The sequence below is a fragment of the Sinocyclocheilus anshuiensis genome, unplaced genomic scaffold (genome assembly GCF_001515605.1).
Source record: "Sinocyclocheilus anshuiensis isolate Anshui unplaced genomic scaffold, SAMN03320099.WGS_v1.1 scaffold941, whole genome shotgun sequence".
NCBI lineage: Eukaryota > Metazoa > Chordata > Actinopteri > Cypriniformes > Cyprinidae > Sinocyclocheilus > Sinocyclocheilus anshuiensis.
The window spans coordinates 675,716-690,222 of record NW_015555791.1 but is presented as its reverse complement, the minus strand read 5'-3'; the positions used below and the strand labels follow the sequence as shown (position 1 = coordinate 690,222).

The 14,507-nt window shown below is 34.0% G+C and overlaps 2 protein-coding genes across 2 annotated transcripts in view; both read right to left on the bottom strand.

Moving 5' to 3' along the window:
* LOC107674811 (protein phosphatase 1 regulatory subunit 12A-like) overlaps positions 1 to 11,254 on the bottom strand; it is a 33,651-nt gene extending 22,397 nt beyond the window's left edge. The window contains exons 1-3 of the mRNA XM_016468915.1: positions 10,806 to 11,254; positions 1,539 to 1,669; positions 1,163 to 1,281 (exon numbers count right to left, since the gene is read on the bottom strand). Of these exons, the coding sequence (XP_016324401.1) occupies positions 1,163 to 1,281; positions 1,539 to 1,669; positions 10,806 to 11,081 (526 nt within the window). The 5' untranslated portion in view covers positions 11,082 to 11,254. The remainder of the gene's footprint in view (positions 1 to 1,162; positions 1,282 to 1,538; positions 1,670 to 10,805) is intronic.
* Positions 11,255 to 13,556: 2,302 nt separating this feature from the next.
* pnpla2 (patatin-like phospholipase domain containing 2) overlaps positions 13,557 to 14,507 on the bottom strand; it is a 10,422-nt gene continuing 9,471 nt past the window's right edge. Inside the window, exon 10 of the mRNA XM_016468968.1 lies at positions 13,557 to 14,190. Within this exon, the coding sequence (XP_016324454.1) occupies positions 13,890 to 14,190 (301 nt within the window). The 3' untranslated portion in view covers positions 13,557 to 13,889. The remainder of the gene's footprint in view (positions 14,191 to 14,507) is intronic.

The window sequence follows — 14,507 nt, the reverse complement described above, 5'->3', positions numbered from 1 at the left end:
CAAACAAACACCTCCCAACACACACACACACACACACACACACACACACACACACACACACACACACACATCTAAAGTGAGCTTCTGTGAGCGCTTGTGCGTCGACTAAGGTTTTAATAGGATCAAACACAGCAGGTCACAATCAGACAGATGGAGCGTTTAAGACAGATAATGTGAACCTGTATCTGTTCAAATGGGAATCTTGCAAAGAAATGTCGCAGTTCGATATCAGAAATTGAAAGGAAAAATAAGAAATAATATTTTGTACAAAAATAGGTCTATTTTGAGCACTTTTTTAATAATTTTCTTTTTGGGGCATTTTTTGCCTTTATTGTGACTGGACTGATCAGAATTGACAGGAAGCGAAGTGGGAGAGAGAGAGAGAGGGCGGCGGGATCGGGAAAGGTCCTCAGGAAAGGACTTTTTGTATTTTGATCAGAAAATTATTTGATTATAAACACAATTATGCAGTCGGTAAAGTTTAGCATGAATGACTGACAGGCAAGTAGGTGGTTTTTTACTGTTGTTGTGTCTGATGCACCAGGATAAATTAATGTTACACAGAAAATGCAATGTGATCACATGAATTTCTGACTACATCTGTAAGCAGCTTCAGTGAATGAAGCACAAAACATTCTGGAAACAATTAGGCTTATAATTAGCACTGATCATATGTGCAAACCAGTGTTATTTTTTTAGTATTATATAGTATTTATTAATATTTTGAATTAGCATTTATTTTAATCTTTTAATATAATATTTTAATTTTAGTTTTAGAAATCTTGTTATGTGCTTTTGTCTTTTTATTTTATTGTCTTTTTTTAATATTTCTATTTAGCTTTAGTTTTTTTTTTTTTCAGTTTTAGTTTTTGTAATTTTAGGACTTCAAATTAAGATATTTCAGTTATTTGCCAAGGCATCATTTTAAATGTTTTCATTTAAGTTTTTTTAGGTTTAAGTTCTTCAAATTTGAGTTTTTCATCTCATTTTTATTTTTTATAATAATTAATATTTATATATTTTTTTGAAAACCTTTTTAACAGTTTTAGATTTAGTTACCAATGAAAACAATAATAACAATGATCACCAATGATGTCTCTCTGTTTTTCTACAATCCCAATTCCCATCATCTTTCTCTTTTTCTAGGGTGTGAATCTCTCACCCTGTTTTTTAATCTCTGCTTTAAGCAGTCTCCCCATGGCGTCCTCAGTAGCCACATCGAGAGGAAGTTCTCCCTCACTGTTCACCGCTCCCACATGAGCGCCGTGTTCGATCAAGTACCTGCAGAAGGTAGAGAGAAAAAAACATTACAATGTTGCAACGGTAAACTTTGAACAGTGGCGACTCAACTTACAGGAGATTCCAATAGAATCTGACAAGACTGAAAACACATAGAACACAAATATTTCGTGCATTTGAATTAGATTTAGCTAAAATGATCAGTACTCTGAATAACATATGAATTTCAGGCATCTAAGAAGACAGCAGCATGTAGTCTAGGTAGGCAGCTCACTAGACTGTGGAACTGCGTTACTGACTTTGCGATCTGGATGAAGCCGCAGGAGGCCGCAGCGTGGAGGGGCGTCCAGCCTTCATTGTCTCCTCGGCTCACGTCACTGCCACTCTCCACCAGAAACTCAACCATATCTGCGTTTTCATCAATACAGGCCTGAGGAGAGAACCAGAAAATGTGTTTAATCAACATAAACCTGCATAATAACAAAGAGAAATTTTCTAATATAGTCATTCTGACCAAAACTCAGATTCTCTTCTGAAAATGTAAAAATGTAGAAATTTTATGTTATGGCTGATGATCAATATGATTAAAAATGTTTATTGTTTAGAACAGGGCTATTGTCGTTAACTAAAACTAACACCATAAAAAAAATTCTCAATACTTGAAAATAAATAAACATTAATTGAAATAAATTAAAATATATAAAACAATTATTTTATTTCAGTTAGTTGCCAAGGCATACATTTCTCATTTCATACTTCAAGTTGAAGTATTTAAATAACTAAAAACTATATATGCATATTAAAAAAAGCTAATTTACTAACAAAACCACTAAAATTTTAACTAAAATTAAAATGAAAACAATTTAAAATATGAGCAAAAACTATAATAGTATATCAATGATATTAAAACAACACTGGCTCAAACACACACACACAGTTCAGAAACATAATATTAAAAATAATTTTAGAAATGTTATAAAAATAATGAAAAGTATCATGCTTATAATCACACCAATAACAATATTTAATTAATGCTAATATCGGCTGATACTTATATATTGTGCATCCCATTGTGCATTTAGTACCACCGAGTTACTATTTTTATTAATATTTTCCATTATTTTTTATTTTTATATTGTCCATTTTCTTTTTCATTTATTTAAAGTTTAAACATGTTGTTGTTTTTAAATTATGTCTATATAATTTAATTAATTTGTATTTTAGTTATTTTAGTACATCAAATGGCAACTAGCCATGTTTAAGGTTTTTTTATATTTTATTTAATTTCAGTTATTTATTTTGAGTAACACATTTTTTTTGTATTGTTTTAGTATAACAACCTTAATGCCTCTCTACTAATAAGTCATTAAGTCTGTACAAGTATTTTTCAAGCGTAAGACACTGCCCTTAACCTTTGATCTTCAATTGCACACACACAGCATGTAAATGAATGAACACAAAGTGATGCATGACTCTTATCAGCTGAGCGCTCTGCCTGAATAACTCTACTGACAATCATCATGACATTCCTACTGACATCATCTTTACAACACTGCTGGTGCTGGTGCCAGTGTCGTGTTGCATCATGGGAAATCTGTGTTTTCATGTCCCTAGAGTTTCAGTCCGACACAGCTGCCGCTGGCTGCAGGCAAAACAATAATTAGTCAGCGAAGCGTTTACATGATGGATGTGTTACTGTACACATACTGTACATGTGCAGGTTGTAATCAGTGTTGAGGAGCAACATCCTAAAAGCAGCAGCATTACTAACTCAACTGCATTTTTTAACAGTAGCTCATGTGTTTTTTAAAAAACTATAGCTTTTCCAATAACAAGCTATTTTGTCGGCAGCAGTGTAGCATGACTGAACACTACAACCACTTTATAACATCAAAGAAAGCTAATGAGGTAATGAGTGTACACACTGTCAGTTTTGACTGAATTAACAAAACAGTTCATTTCAATGAATAATAAAAAAGATTCACTGATTTATTCAATTCATAACTTAATGCACAATGAATACTGATTGTCAAGTACTGCTGATTAATGTTCGGTCTGAGTTCACATTGTCGAGTCCGAATAGAGTCCTAGTCCTAAACCAATTCAGTATGGGAGACATTTATTAATGTCTTTTTATTATAATTTTATGTTGTTACTTATTTACATTTCATGTTACATGTGACATGGTTTCGTCTGCACTCAGAAAAGTTCTTGAGTCCAAAATGTCCGAATCCATGTCAAGTTCGAGTAAAAGTTCAACCGAGTCCGAGTTTATTCATAATTGCAGTCCGAGTCCAAGTCCACCAACTCTGCTGCTGATTATAAATATAGTTACATAAAGTTTAATAAAATAAATGAAGTTGTTTAGATTGTTAGTGCAATTTTATCTGTTCAAGTTTGATAACTGGACGGTAAACTGACCTGACTTAGTAAGTAAAGTAACTAAGTAAGGTAAGTAAAGTAACTAAGTAAAGTAAAGTAACTAAGTAAAGTGAGTAACTGATTGGTCAACCTGACCTGAGTTAGTAAGTAAAGTAACTAAGTAAAGTGAGTAATTGAATGGTCATCCTAACCTGAGTTAGTAAGTAAAGCAACTAAGTAAGGTAAGTAAATTAACTAAGTAAGGTAAGTAAAGTAACTAAGTAAGGTAAGTAAAGTAACTAAGTAAGTAAATTAAGTAACTGAACGGTAAACTGACCTGAGTTAGTAAGTAAAGTAACTAAGTAAGTAAATTAAGTAACAGAACGGTAAACTGACCTGAGTTAGTAAGTAAAGTAACTAAGTAAGGTAAGTAAAGTAAGTGACTAAGTAAGAAAATTAAGTAATTGAACGATAAACTGACTCTAGTTAGTAAGTAAAGTAACTAAGGTAAGTAAAGAAAGTAACTGTAAACTGAGTAAAGTGACTAAGTAAGTAAATTAAGTAACTGACCTGAGTTAGTAAAGTAAGTAAAGTACCTAAGTAACCAAGTAAAGTGAGTAATCAAATGGTCAACCTGACCTTAGTAAGTAAAGTAAGTACCTAAGTATCTAAGACCCAACCAGACCTGAGTTAGTAAGTCAAGTAGTATGGTAATTAAAGTAACTAAGTAAATTAAGTTAAAGTAAGTGACTAAGTAAGTAAATTAAGTAATTATATGACCCGAGTTAGTAAGTAAAGTAAATAAGTAAAGTAAGTGACTAATTAAGTGAATTAAGTAAGTGACCTTAATTAGTAAGTAAAGTAATCAAGTAAAGTAACTAAGTAAAGTGAGTAATTGAATGGTCAACCTAACCTGAGTTAGTAAGTAAAGCAACTAAGTAAGGTAAGTAAAGTAACTTAAGTAACTGAACGGTAAACTGACCTGAGTTAGTAAGTAAAGTAACTAAGTAAGTAAAGTGAGTAACTGAATGGTCAACATGACCTGAATTAGTAAGTAATGTAATAAAGTAAGTCAGTAAGTTAAATAAGTAATACAAGGTAAATTAATAAAGAAAGAAATACATATAACCATATAATTACATATAATTCTAATGTTAGATTTTTTAAAATGAATACTTTTATTCAGGAAGGAATTAATACTTTTATTCTCATTAAATTGATCAAATGTGATAGTAAAGACATTCATAAAATAACAAAAGATTCAAATAAATGCAGTTATTCAGCTATTCAGTAATCAGCTATTTTCAACATTTATATTAATAAGAAATGTTTTATGAGCAGCAAATCAGCATATCAGAATGATTTCTGAAGGATCATGTGACACTGAAGACTGGCGTAACGATGCTGAAAATTCAGCTTTGCATCACAGAAATAAATTACATTTTAAAATATATTCGCATAGAAAACAGCTCTTTTAAATTGTAATAATATTTCACAATATTACTGTTTTTACTGGATTTTTGAGCACATAAATGCAGCCTTAATGAGCAGAAGAGACTTCTTTTAAAAACATAAAAAATTCTTACCAACTGCAAACTTTTAAACGGTAGTGTATAAAAATAAAGTCACTAACAATAAGTAGCCATCAAGCTATTTAAGAGGCCACTTTTTAATTATATTTTTATTTATATAGCTATCATATCTAATGATACCTACGTAACTAAAAAACGTAGAAAATACTTGTTAGTACATTGTAGTGCAGCTTGTACATTGTTTAGCTAGTTTTAATATCTAAGAATCCGCAGGCATTATGCTACTGCAAACAGCAGACAGGCCACGTTACAGTGATTTTACCACTGATAAAACGTGTGTTTTTAGGCACGACAGGGGAAAAAGGCTTAACAGCCAAAGCGAGCGGCTCCCAGAGGAGTGCCTATAGAAATCTCCACGTACGCTGCGCTCGCTCTGCTATCTGTGTGCAGCAGAACAGAAGGCCGCTCTGTTCCTGCCTCCTTCCTCATTGTGTGTGTTTGTGTGGGTTTCTGAGGAACACTGGGAACCTTCTGTATGGAGAAGGTGTGAAGTTCTTGACAGGGTCACTGAATGAGTGCGTGTTTGTGTGTGTGTGTGTGTGTATGACTCAGAGAGCATGAAGAATGTTTTCCATGCGCTCACTGGAGAACGACAGAGAGAGAAAGCCTTTGGATTGGAAGGCATGGAAAAACTTAAAGAGCACTGACTATATTTAATTCCTGTTACCGAGCAACAACGGGACAACAGGACCGAGATCGGGATGAGCAGCGACAGAGCATCATCACACACGCAACGATTATTAAAATAAACACAAAATATAAACATGATTATTAATGTACTAGGGTAATTATAGTTAACTAAAACCATTTTCATTACTTGAAATAAAATAAAAATGTTAACTGAAATAAAATATTTTAAAAACTTTATTTTTACTTTACTTTTTTTTTTTTTTTTTTTACTAAAATAACTGCAATAAAAATGAATAAACTATATAGACATAAATATATTTTAAAAAACACAACAAAATTACTAAAACTAAAATGAAAGTGATAAAAACTGATCCAAAATATTAAGGAGCACTATAATGATACTAAAATAAAACTGGAATGTACAATACAAAAATACAATGTGAATATAAATAAGAATACCAAAAAATATTAATATAATTATATGTGCAAATACAAATATGAATATGACTACAAACTTATCTGCTGATGTTGTATATTTTATTGTGGAATCTCAAGACTTAATCGTTTTAGACTTAATATCACTTTATACAACACCTATCGATAACTTTAAAGGTGCAGCACAAGATTACAGGATAAGTTTAACCCTTTATTTTATTATTTATTTATTTATTTTGGACAAAAAGTGTATGTTTACATATCTACCATTATTGGTCAGAAGCCACAGCATGAAAATAATTATATACTTATCAATCAAATCTGATATGTTTTTGCATCCATGCTAACAGGAATATAAATATGGAAAAAAAATACTAAATAATAATAATTAAACTAAATAAAATATATGCAACATAATTAAACTAGAAAGATGTACTAACCAATCAGTATTTAGGACCAGAACTCTCCATTTTATAAATATGAAAATGAATATAAGTCAGGACAAACAGCGTCCAAACTTTCCAAAATACTTTAATATGGTATAAATATAATGGTATAATAAATGTATTAATAATGGTATAATTAAAAATTTAATATGGTAATTCAATTGGCTATAAAGTGTCCTTTATAGCTACAAAGCTACAATTTCCATAAATTATTATACATTTTGAAAATAATAACAATTGCATTGCTGAGATATACAACATACATAAATAAGATACATAAATGCCGAGGACTGACTCAAGCTGGTGGTTCTTCTGAGGAACCTTTAAGAGAAGATCTGCTCACAATCCTCCATCCTGTCCATCTGTGAACCGAACGGCTGTTTACTTTAGGACCACTGGAAGGCAAACCATCGCTGTAACTCTATCTGTGACGGAGAGGACGTGTGTGTGTGTGTGTGTGTGTGTGTGTAGAGGCCAAAACAGTGTCTTTGACAGAATGTGACACTGATTCTGTCCAGAGCCAAACACACACACACACACACACACACACAGGCTGTGTGTTCCCAGTTAGCAATCAAGAAACTGTGGTTTCATTTTATTTTATGCTCTCATGAATTTCTGCATATTCATGTCATGGCAACACCGTACACACTAAGATACGCTGACAGAAACACACTCAGACAGTGACTAGTGTATTATTGTATCTCATAAATCCAGCCTAAACATTCAATATTTCTCGTAGTTCATGTGTTAAAACCTATTTATCTATCTATAAAATTTGAATTATTAGCCCACTTTAATTTATACATTATACACACACACACACATATATACATATATATACACATTTACACACACACACAGACAGACATATATATACATAAATTAGATATAAAAACCTTAAGTATTTTAATGTTTAATTAGTAATAATTCATTATTTATTTCTTAATTATTTCTTAATTTAATTTATACATACATATAAATAGCCTATTTTTAGATAACACATTAATTATATATTACAAATAAAAATAAAAATATTTACAATTCATTGTTAAAATCATTGTAATTCATTTCCAACGTTTTTATAAAATAAATATCAAATTAAATGCAATACAATATAGACTATCATGATGTATCAATTCTTTACAACATAAATAAATGTATCCATTTTTTTTCTTGCACTACGGAAAGAGAAATTTGAGAGGAAAATGTGTTTAACTGTCATAAAAATAATGCTAAAAATCCTAAAGGTCCTAAAAAAAAAAAAGACTCAATTTATATAATTTAACTAACACATTTGTATTTGTATATTTATATTTGTGTGTGTTTGTGTATGTATAGCAAACCATTTGAAAAATATAATTCCGTTCTATTTTGGGGTGAAATATATGGAAGCTTGTTTGTGAGTGAATGAATGAATGTAACTGCAACCTTTACCTTACAACTTGGACTTAATTTCCTTACAATTTTACATTTAGTCATTTAGTAGACGCTTTTATCCAAAGCGACTTACAAATGAGGAAAGTTTTTAAGTTTATATCTCACAATTCTGAGATATAAAGTAAGAATTCTGAAAAAAAAAAAAAAGTCAGAAACTGCAAGATGTAAACTCAGAATTGCGAGAAAAATATTTCTTACAATTCTATTCCCATTGTGAGATTTAAAAAAAATCATCATTGCCTTTTTATTTTTATATCCTGTGGCAAAAACAGGCTTCCATAGAAATATGACTTGTTCCTGGTTACGATAGATTAGAGAATGCGTGGTACACAGGTGACTACAATCACTTTGAAGAGCTCATGTGAGACTCAAAGCCACTGTTCCACAGAACTTCAGAATACTTCAATCAAACATCAGCAGAGCGCCAGCCAATAGCTGCCCTCGCTATGTAACCACATTACCACCTGTCTGAATCAAAAAAGCGTGCACTTCATATTTTTTCAAGCCTAGAGTGGAGTTGAGCAAAACCTTCTGCTGTTTTTTGAGTGGCTCTCTTCAAGAGAAGCTTGTGATAATAGATTCAAGCAGACATAACAATTACCTCAAACATACTATAATTTTTCAACTAAAAAACAGGCTTTTTCTCATTCAAAGCTCTATATCAGGATTAGCTGGTTTCTGAAGAAAACTTTACTGTCGGAACAAAAGGCTGAGACAACAAAAGCCAAAAATAACCCCTCCTAAACATGTCATTAAAAAAAAAAAACATACACAGCTGAGAGGAAAAAAGAACAAAACAAAAACAAACAGCGAATGAAAAGGGCCGGCGTGAATTCCAGCCATTCTCTGATCCAGCTCAGAAGATATGAGGAAAGTCTTGCTATGCCAGTTCAGTCTGGATGCTGGTACGGTGGAGTCGCCACATTAAACGTGACTCGGGACGGGCCCAAGACACTCCCTGGACGGCATTAAAACAACAACAGCAACCCTGGTACTGCAAGAACATCTTGCAAACTACTACACAGAGAGTCCAGATTCATCTGTGCCAGAGGAACACAACTAGTCCAGAAGTGAAACCACGCCAGCAAGACAACCCAACAACAAGACCACTAAAACTAAATATGTCCTTGAAATACAGTTTGTCATATTATAATAGTACACACACGTCAAAATATCAGACTTCAGGCCTAAAACAGCCAATGCGATTCTAGACTTTGGGCATTTAAAAGTTTGTACAGTTTGCAACTGAGTTTCAAAGTCACTTTAGGTTTAAATCGCCACTTTAATATGTCTGTTTAAAATGAACTAGTTAAACCAAATAATACTTTATAGAATGTTTGATATATTATATAGAGGTCAATGATGCTCATTTCTTAATACATTAAGAATTATACAAAAATGTGCTCGAATACACCTTTTCTACAATTAATATGTTTACATTTGTGAATTTAAGTAATTTTGTGTTTTTTTTGGTGCAGCTTTACGTCAAAAATGTACAGTATGAAAGCCTGTTTCTGCCAGGGAATAAATCTATAGAAATAAGATAACTGCAACTTAAACACAGAATTACGAAATGTAAACTCAGAATTCTGGGGTAAAAAACTCAGAATTTCAGAAAAAAATTCAGAATTCTAACTTTTTTTTTTTAAACTCTACATTTACATCTTACAATTCCAAGTTTCTCTCACAATTCTGATGCTATTCTCTGAATTCTGAGATTAAATCTCACAATTCTGTTTTTTTTGTTTCCTTGTCTCTTTTAAAACATTTTTTTAAAAAGGTAACTACGACTTATCTCACAATTTTGACTTGTGTCCTCACAATTGCAAGTTTATACCTCACAAATCAGATTTTTCATCTAAGAATTGGGAGTATATATTTTATATTAATTGTGAGAAACTAAAAAAAGTCACAATTGTCTCGGCAGCGTAAATGGTCGAAGAAAAATGTCGTTTTAAATGAAAACAAAAAAACGTTGGCAGAAGTAGTTGGATTATTTTTTTAATGTTACGTCATTAAAAATAAGCACCCATTTTGTTTCAAAATATAATTAATATGTGAAAACATTTGTCTGCCAAATCGAAGTCAGTGTGGCATAACAAACATGCACCTAAAACACAGAAGACCCCTTTAGACCCTATTCCTTTAAGTTTTTAATAATATCACATATTATAATTTCTTTATGAAAAGCCATTTTTTGCTTCCATCATTAACATTATTAAACGTCATATTTTTTGTATAAAGTGGTATAATTTTTTTCCCCAAAAACGTATGAAAAAATGAACACAAAGATAACATTTCTGGCAGATATTAAAATAGGTGTTTAAGAGTTTTCTCCTGTTTATCATCTAGACCAGTGGTTCCCAACCCTGGTCCTTGAGGCACCCCAACACTGCACATTTTGCATGTCTCCTTTCTCTCACACACCAGTTTCAGGTCTTGGAGTCTCTACTAATGAGCTGATGACCTGAATCGGGTGTGTTTGATTAAGGAGACATGCAAAATGTACAGTGTTGGGGTGCCTCCAGGCCCAGGGTTGGGAACCACTGAGTTAGACATCCTTGCTTGTCATCGACCCACAGGAGAAAAGTTTGTGAACTTTGGCAAAAGTTTCCAAACCGAGTCAAACTTCAGTGTGAACAAGCAAACATGCTCCGGATACCTGATGCAGCGCCGTCAGCCCGTCTATATTGGCGTGGTTGATATCTGCTCCCTGTCGCAGGAGCTCCGCCACCTCCTCCCGGTCCCCGGCGGAGCAGGCGGCCATGAACACAGCGCCCTGGGCGAAGCGCACTCTGGCCCGTCGGTTTCCGGGAGCGGAGCACAGGCTCCTCGCCTCAGCCCCGGTCCGATCCGTCTCCGAGCCTTGCCACCGCTGCAGCTGATCCTGCCGCCGCTGCTTTGCCGCTTCGGACCGGGAACGGTCAGTGGCCGCCATCTTCCTCCCTCGGTCTCTCCCGGGGAGTTTCAGTGCATCAGACAAGTGATGTCTGATTCACGAATTGTTCGGTTGAGCCGATTCTTTTAAATGATTCACTCGAACTGATTCGGGTTTGTGAATCAATCGCTGAGGAGGTTCGACAAAACATAAATGTTCCCCAGGACCACAAAACCAGCCATAAGGGTCAATTTTTTTGAAATTGCGATTTATACATCACTGATATATTTATGGTAATAAATTTACAAAATATCTTCATGGAACACGATCTTTACTTCCTAATGATTTTTGGCATAAAAGAAAAATGGATAATTTTGACCCATACAGTGTATTGTTGGCTATTGTTACAAATATACCCGTGCTGCTTATGACTGCTTTTGTGCTCCAGGGTCACAAATACTCATTATCAGTTTCTTATCGATCATCAACTATACTGAATAGTCAAAAAACGAAAAAATAGTTTTTCGTTTTTTTTTTTTTTCAGTTCAGTCCAACCTGTACTACAATAAACCCGTATAAAAGTCGCCTCCATTAAAATTACTGAATAATAGAGTTTAATAATCGTGTTAACGACATAATAATGTGACCCTGGAGCACAAAAGCAGTCATAAGCAGCACGGGTATATTTATAGAAATAGCCAACAATACATTGTATGGGTCAAAATTATCCATTTTTCTTTTATGCCAAAAATCATTAGGATATTAAGTAAAGTTCATGTTCCATGAAGATATTTTGTAAATTTCCTACCGTAAATATATAAAAACTTAATTTTGATTAGTAATAATAATATGCATTGCTAAGAACTTAATTTGGACAACTTTAAAGGCGATTTTCTCAATATTTAGATTTTTTTGCACCCTCAGATTCCAGATTTTCTAGTTGTATCTCAGCCAAATATTGTCCTATCCTAACAAACTATACATCAATGGAAAGCTTACTTATTCAGCTTTCAGATGATGTATAAATATGACTGGTTTTGTGGTCCAGGGTGACATATATCAGTAATCGAAAACAGCGATTTTACAACAAAAAACGCCAAGCAATAGCGCAACTGGAGAACTGGAGTGTCCACTGAAACGAATCGTTCGAATGAACCGATTCACTAAAATGAATCAGAGAGGAGGAGAGGCGCCCTCTGCCGGGCGCGAAAAGAAGAAGCGCGGAGCGGTGGAATCGGGCGCAACTTCATCAGCCAATAGAAACGCAGGGCCGTGATGACGCAGTAACTCACGCACGTGAACTTGACGATCAGTCGGAGCTGTGGCGCAGTGGGTAGCGGATCGCCTTCCTTTTAAAGCAGCGCTGTGAAAGTCAAGAGATGTTTGCAAAGGTTCCCCAGACACTTACAGTTTGGAACAGCAATGGAAAATATAAAACTAAAAGTAACGAACACCTAAAAATAAACAGCAGAACCTTATAACATTCCTTTTGGTTGTAGAACCTTTAAGGTTCAAAACAACCTATAGCATGTGAAAAGCTTGATAATAAGATTATTATTTGCTGATATACTGCACACACAAAAAAGAATACATTCAATAAATTTAAGAGAATACATATTCAATAAATCATAAATACAGTTGAACTCTTAAGTCAAAACTTTATTAGGTCTGTTAAACATTCACATTAGAATACTGTAACTGAGCAGAAATGCAGTTTAGGAGGTGTCTTTTACTGTCTGGCTCACACTTAAAGCCAAATCCCAGATTTTGAAGCATTTACAATAGATTAACAGATTAGTTTAGTCCAGCACTAACCTTAATCTGTGGCTGGCAACCATTTCAAACAAGAAAAAAAACAAGAAGGTGCATTTACAACAAGTACAAAAAGTAGCAAGAAATATGCTTTAGACATAAACACGTGACAGTACAGCACAGTAGCAGCATTGATGTTGCATTGCCAGGGCATATGGTCACATGGTTTGCTTTGAACCAGTCTGCATGCATAAACCTTCAGAAACAGCCTCACATCACTTTACTTTTTCAGGTTTGAAACTATGCTGAGGTGCCTTCAAAACACAAATACTGATGAACCAAGACACACGAGACACATTCAAGGACATTCTGAGAGAAATTACGTTTCTTTCTGTTCCGTCTTTAAAGAATGTACTTGGTTCAATACAGATTTAGCTCCATTTTTGTCCTGTTCTTTAGAAATACAGTAATGCACTTAAAATAGAAGTAAGCAAAAATGTGAAGCTTGTATTTTTGTTAATGCACTTACATGAATTATTCATCAAAAAGTTTATTTTTTTAAGCTGTAAAGGATGTTTTTGAGGAGAGACCGGTTTTCTAGGTGGATGAACTTCTGGTTATGCGATATTACTGACATGATTCATGTGTAAGTGGATTTTGCCCCACCTTAATAAAAATGCCTTTCCTTGCATGTCATGCAAAAGAGATATATACACATACATACATACATATATCAGATGGCACTTAGAGGCTTTTGCATCTGAACTCTTCATATACACAGTACATACATATGATTTTTTTTTCTTTTTTTTCTCTGTGGTAATGGACAGTATGCCAAAAATGCTTAAATTGTCTTGAACCAAGAACATTTAATGAAGTGCAGAATATCTTTTAAATACATTCTCTGGCTGTGTTTTCTTTTTGCATTTCTTTGACATTTTCTTAATTGTAATTCTCAAAACCTCTTTTTTCAACTGAGACAGAATCAAACTTCTCACAAAGATTTGCAAAGCATTTTTCTTTCTGCTGACCATCAGACACTGAAATGTTCACCTCAAAGTTCCTGTGCATCATCACAGTGCATTGTGGGATATAATGGTCTGTCAGGCCCCGTGGTTAAGGGAGCAGGCTGGTGTTCGGGGCTCCAATGGGACGCATGGTGAGACCCTCTATTGCGTCTTGGTGGCTCAGGGAGCTGGAGGCACTGGGGTGAGCCGAACTGGTGGTGAAAGACCCTCGGAGGTCCAGATTGACACAGAAAAGGCCTGGCAGGAGTTGGCGCTGGTACTGGTCCAATCGCAGCATGGCATCCAGGACTGTGGAGCTGCCCCCGTAGACCCAGCCCGGCAGCAGACGCACCGCACTGAAGCTCGCCGGGACCGACTGGGAATGTTTCAATTCCAGCTGATATGAAAAGCTGAGAGAGAAAGAAAAATAAACACTTCCGGTTGTATTTTTGTCAATATTTGTGAGAATGTTGTGAATTACATTAAGCTGGGTTGAGCATTTTAGGCTCCTTTATAATTCATGAATGTTATTTTTAATCGATTAGGCATATGCAATTGGATTTTTTTTTTTCTGTTTGGAAAAAAATATTAATTTTAAAAGATTAAACTGCCTTATGATACACACACACACACACACATTCATATATATATATATATATATTCATTTAAAAGTAGACACTTCAAGCTTTCCATAGATATATTTCTCATGTCTGTGTGTCAAGTATTC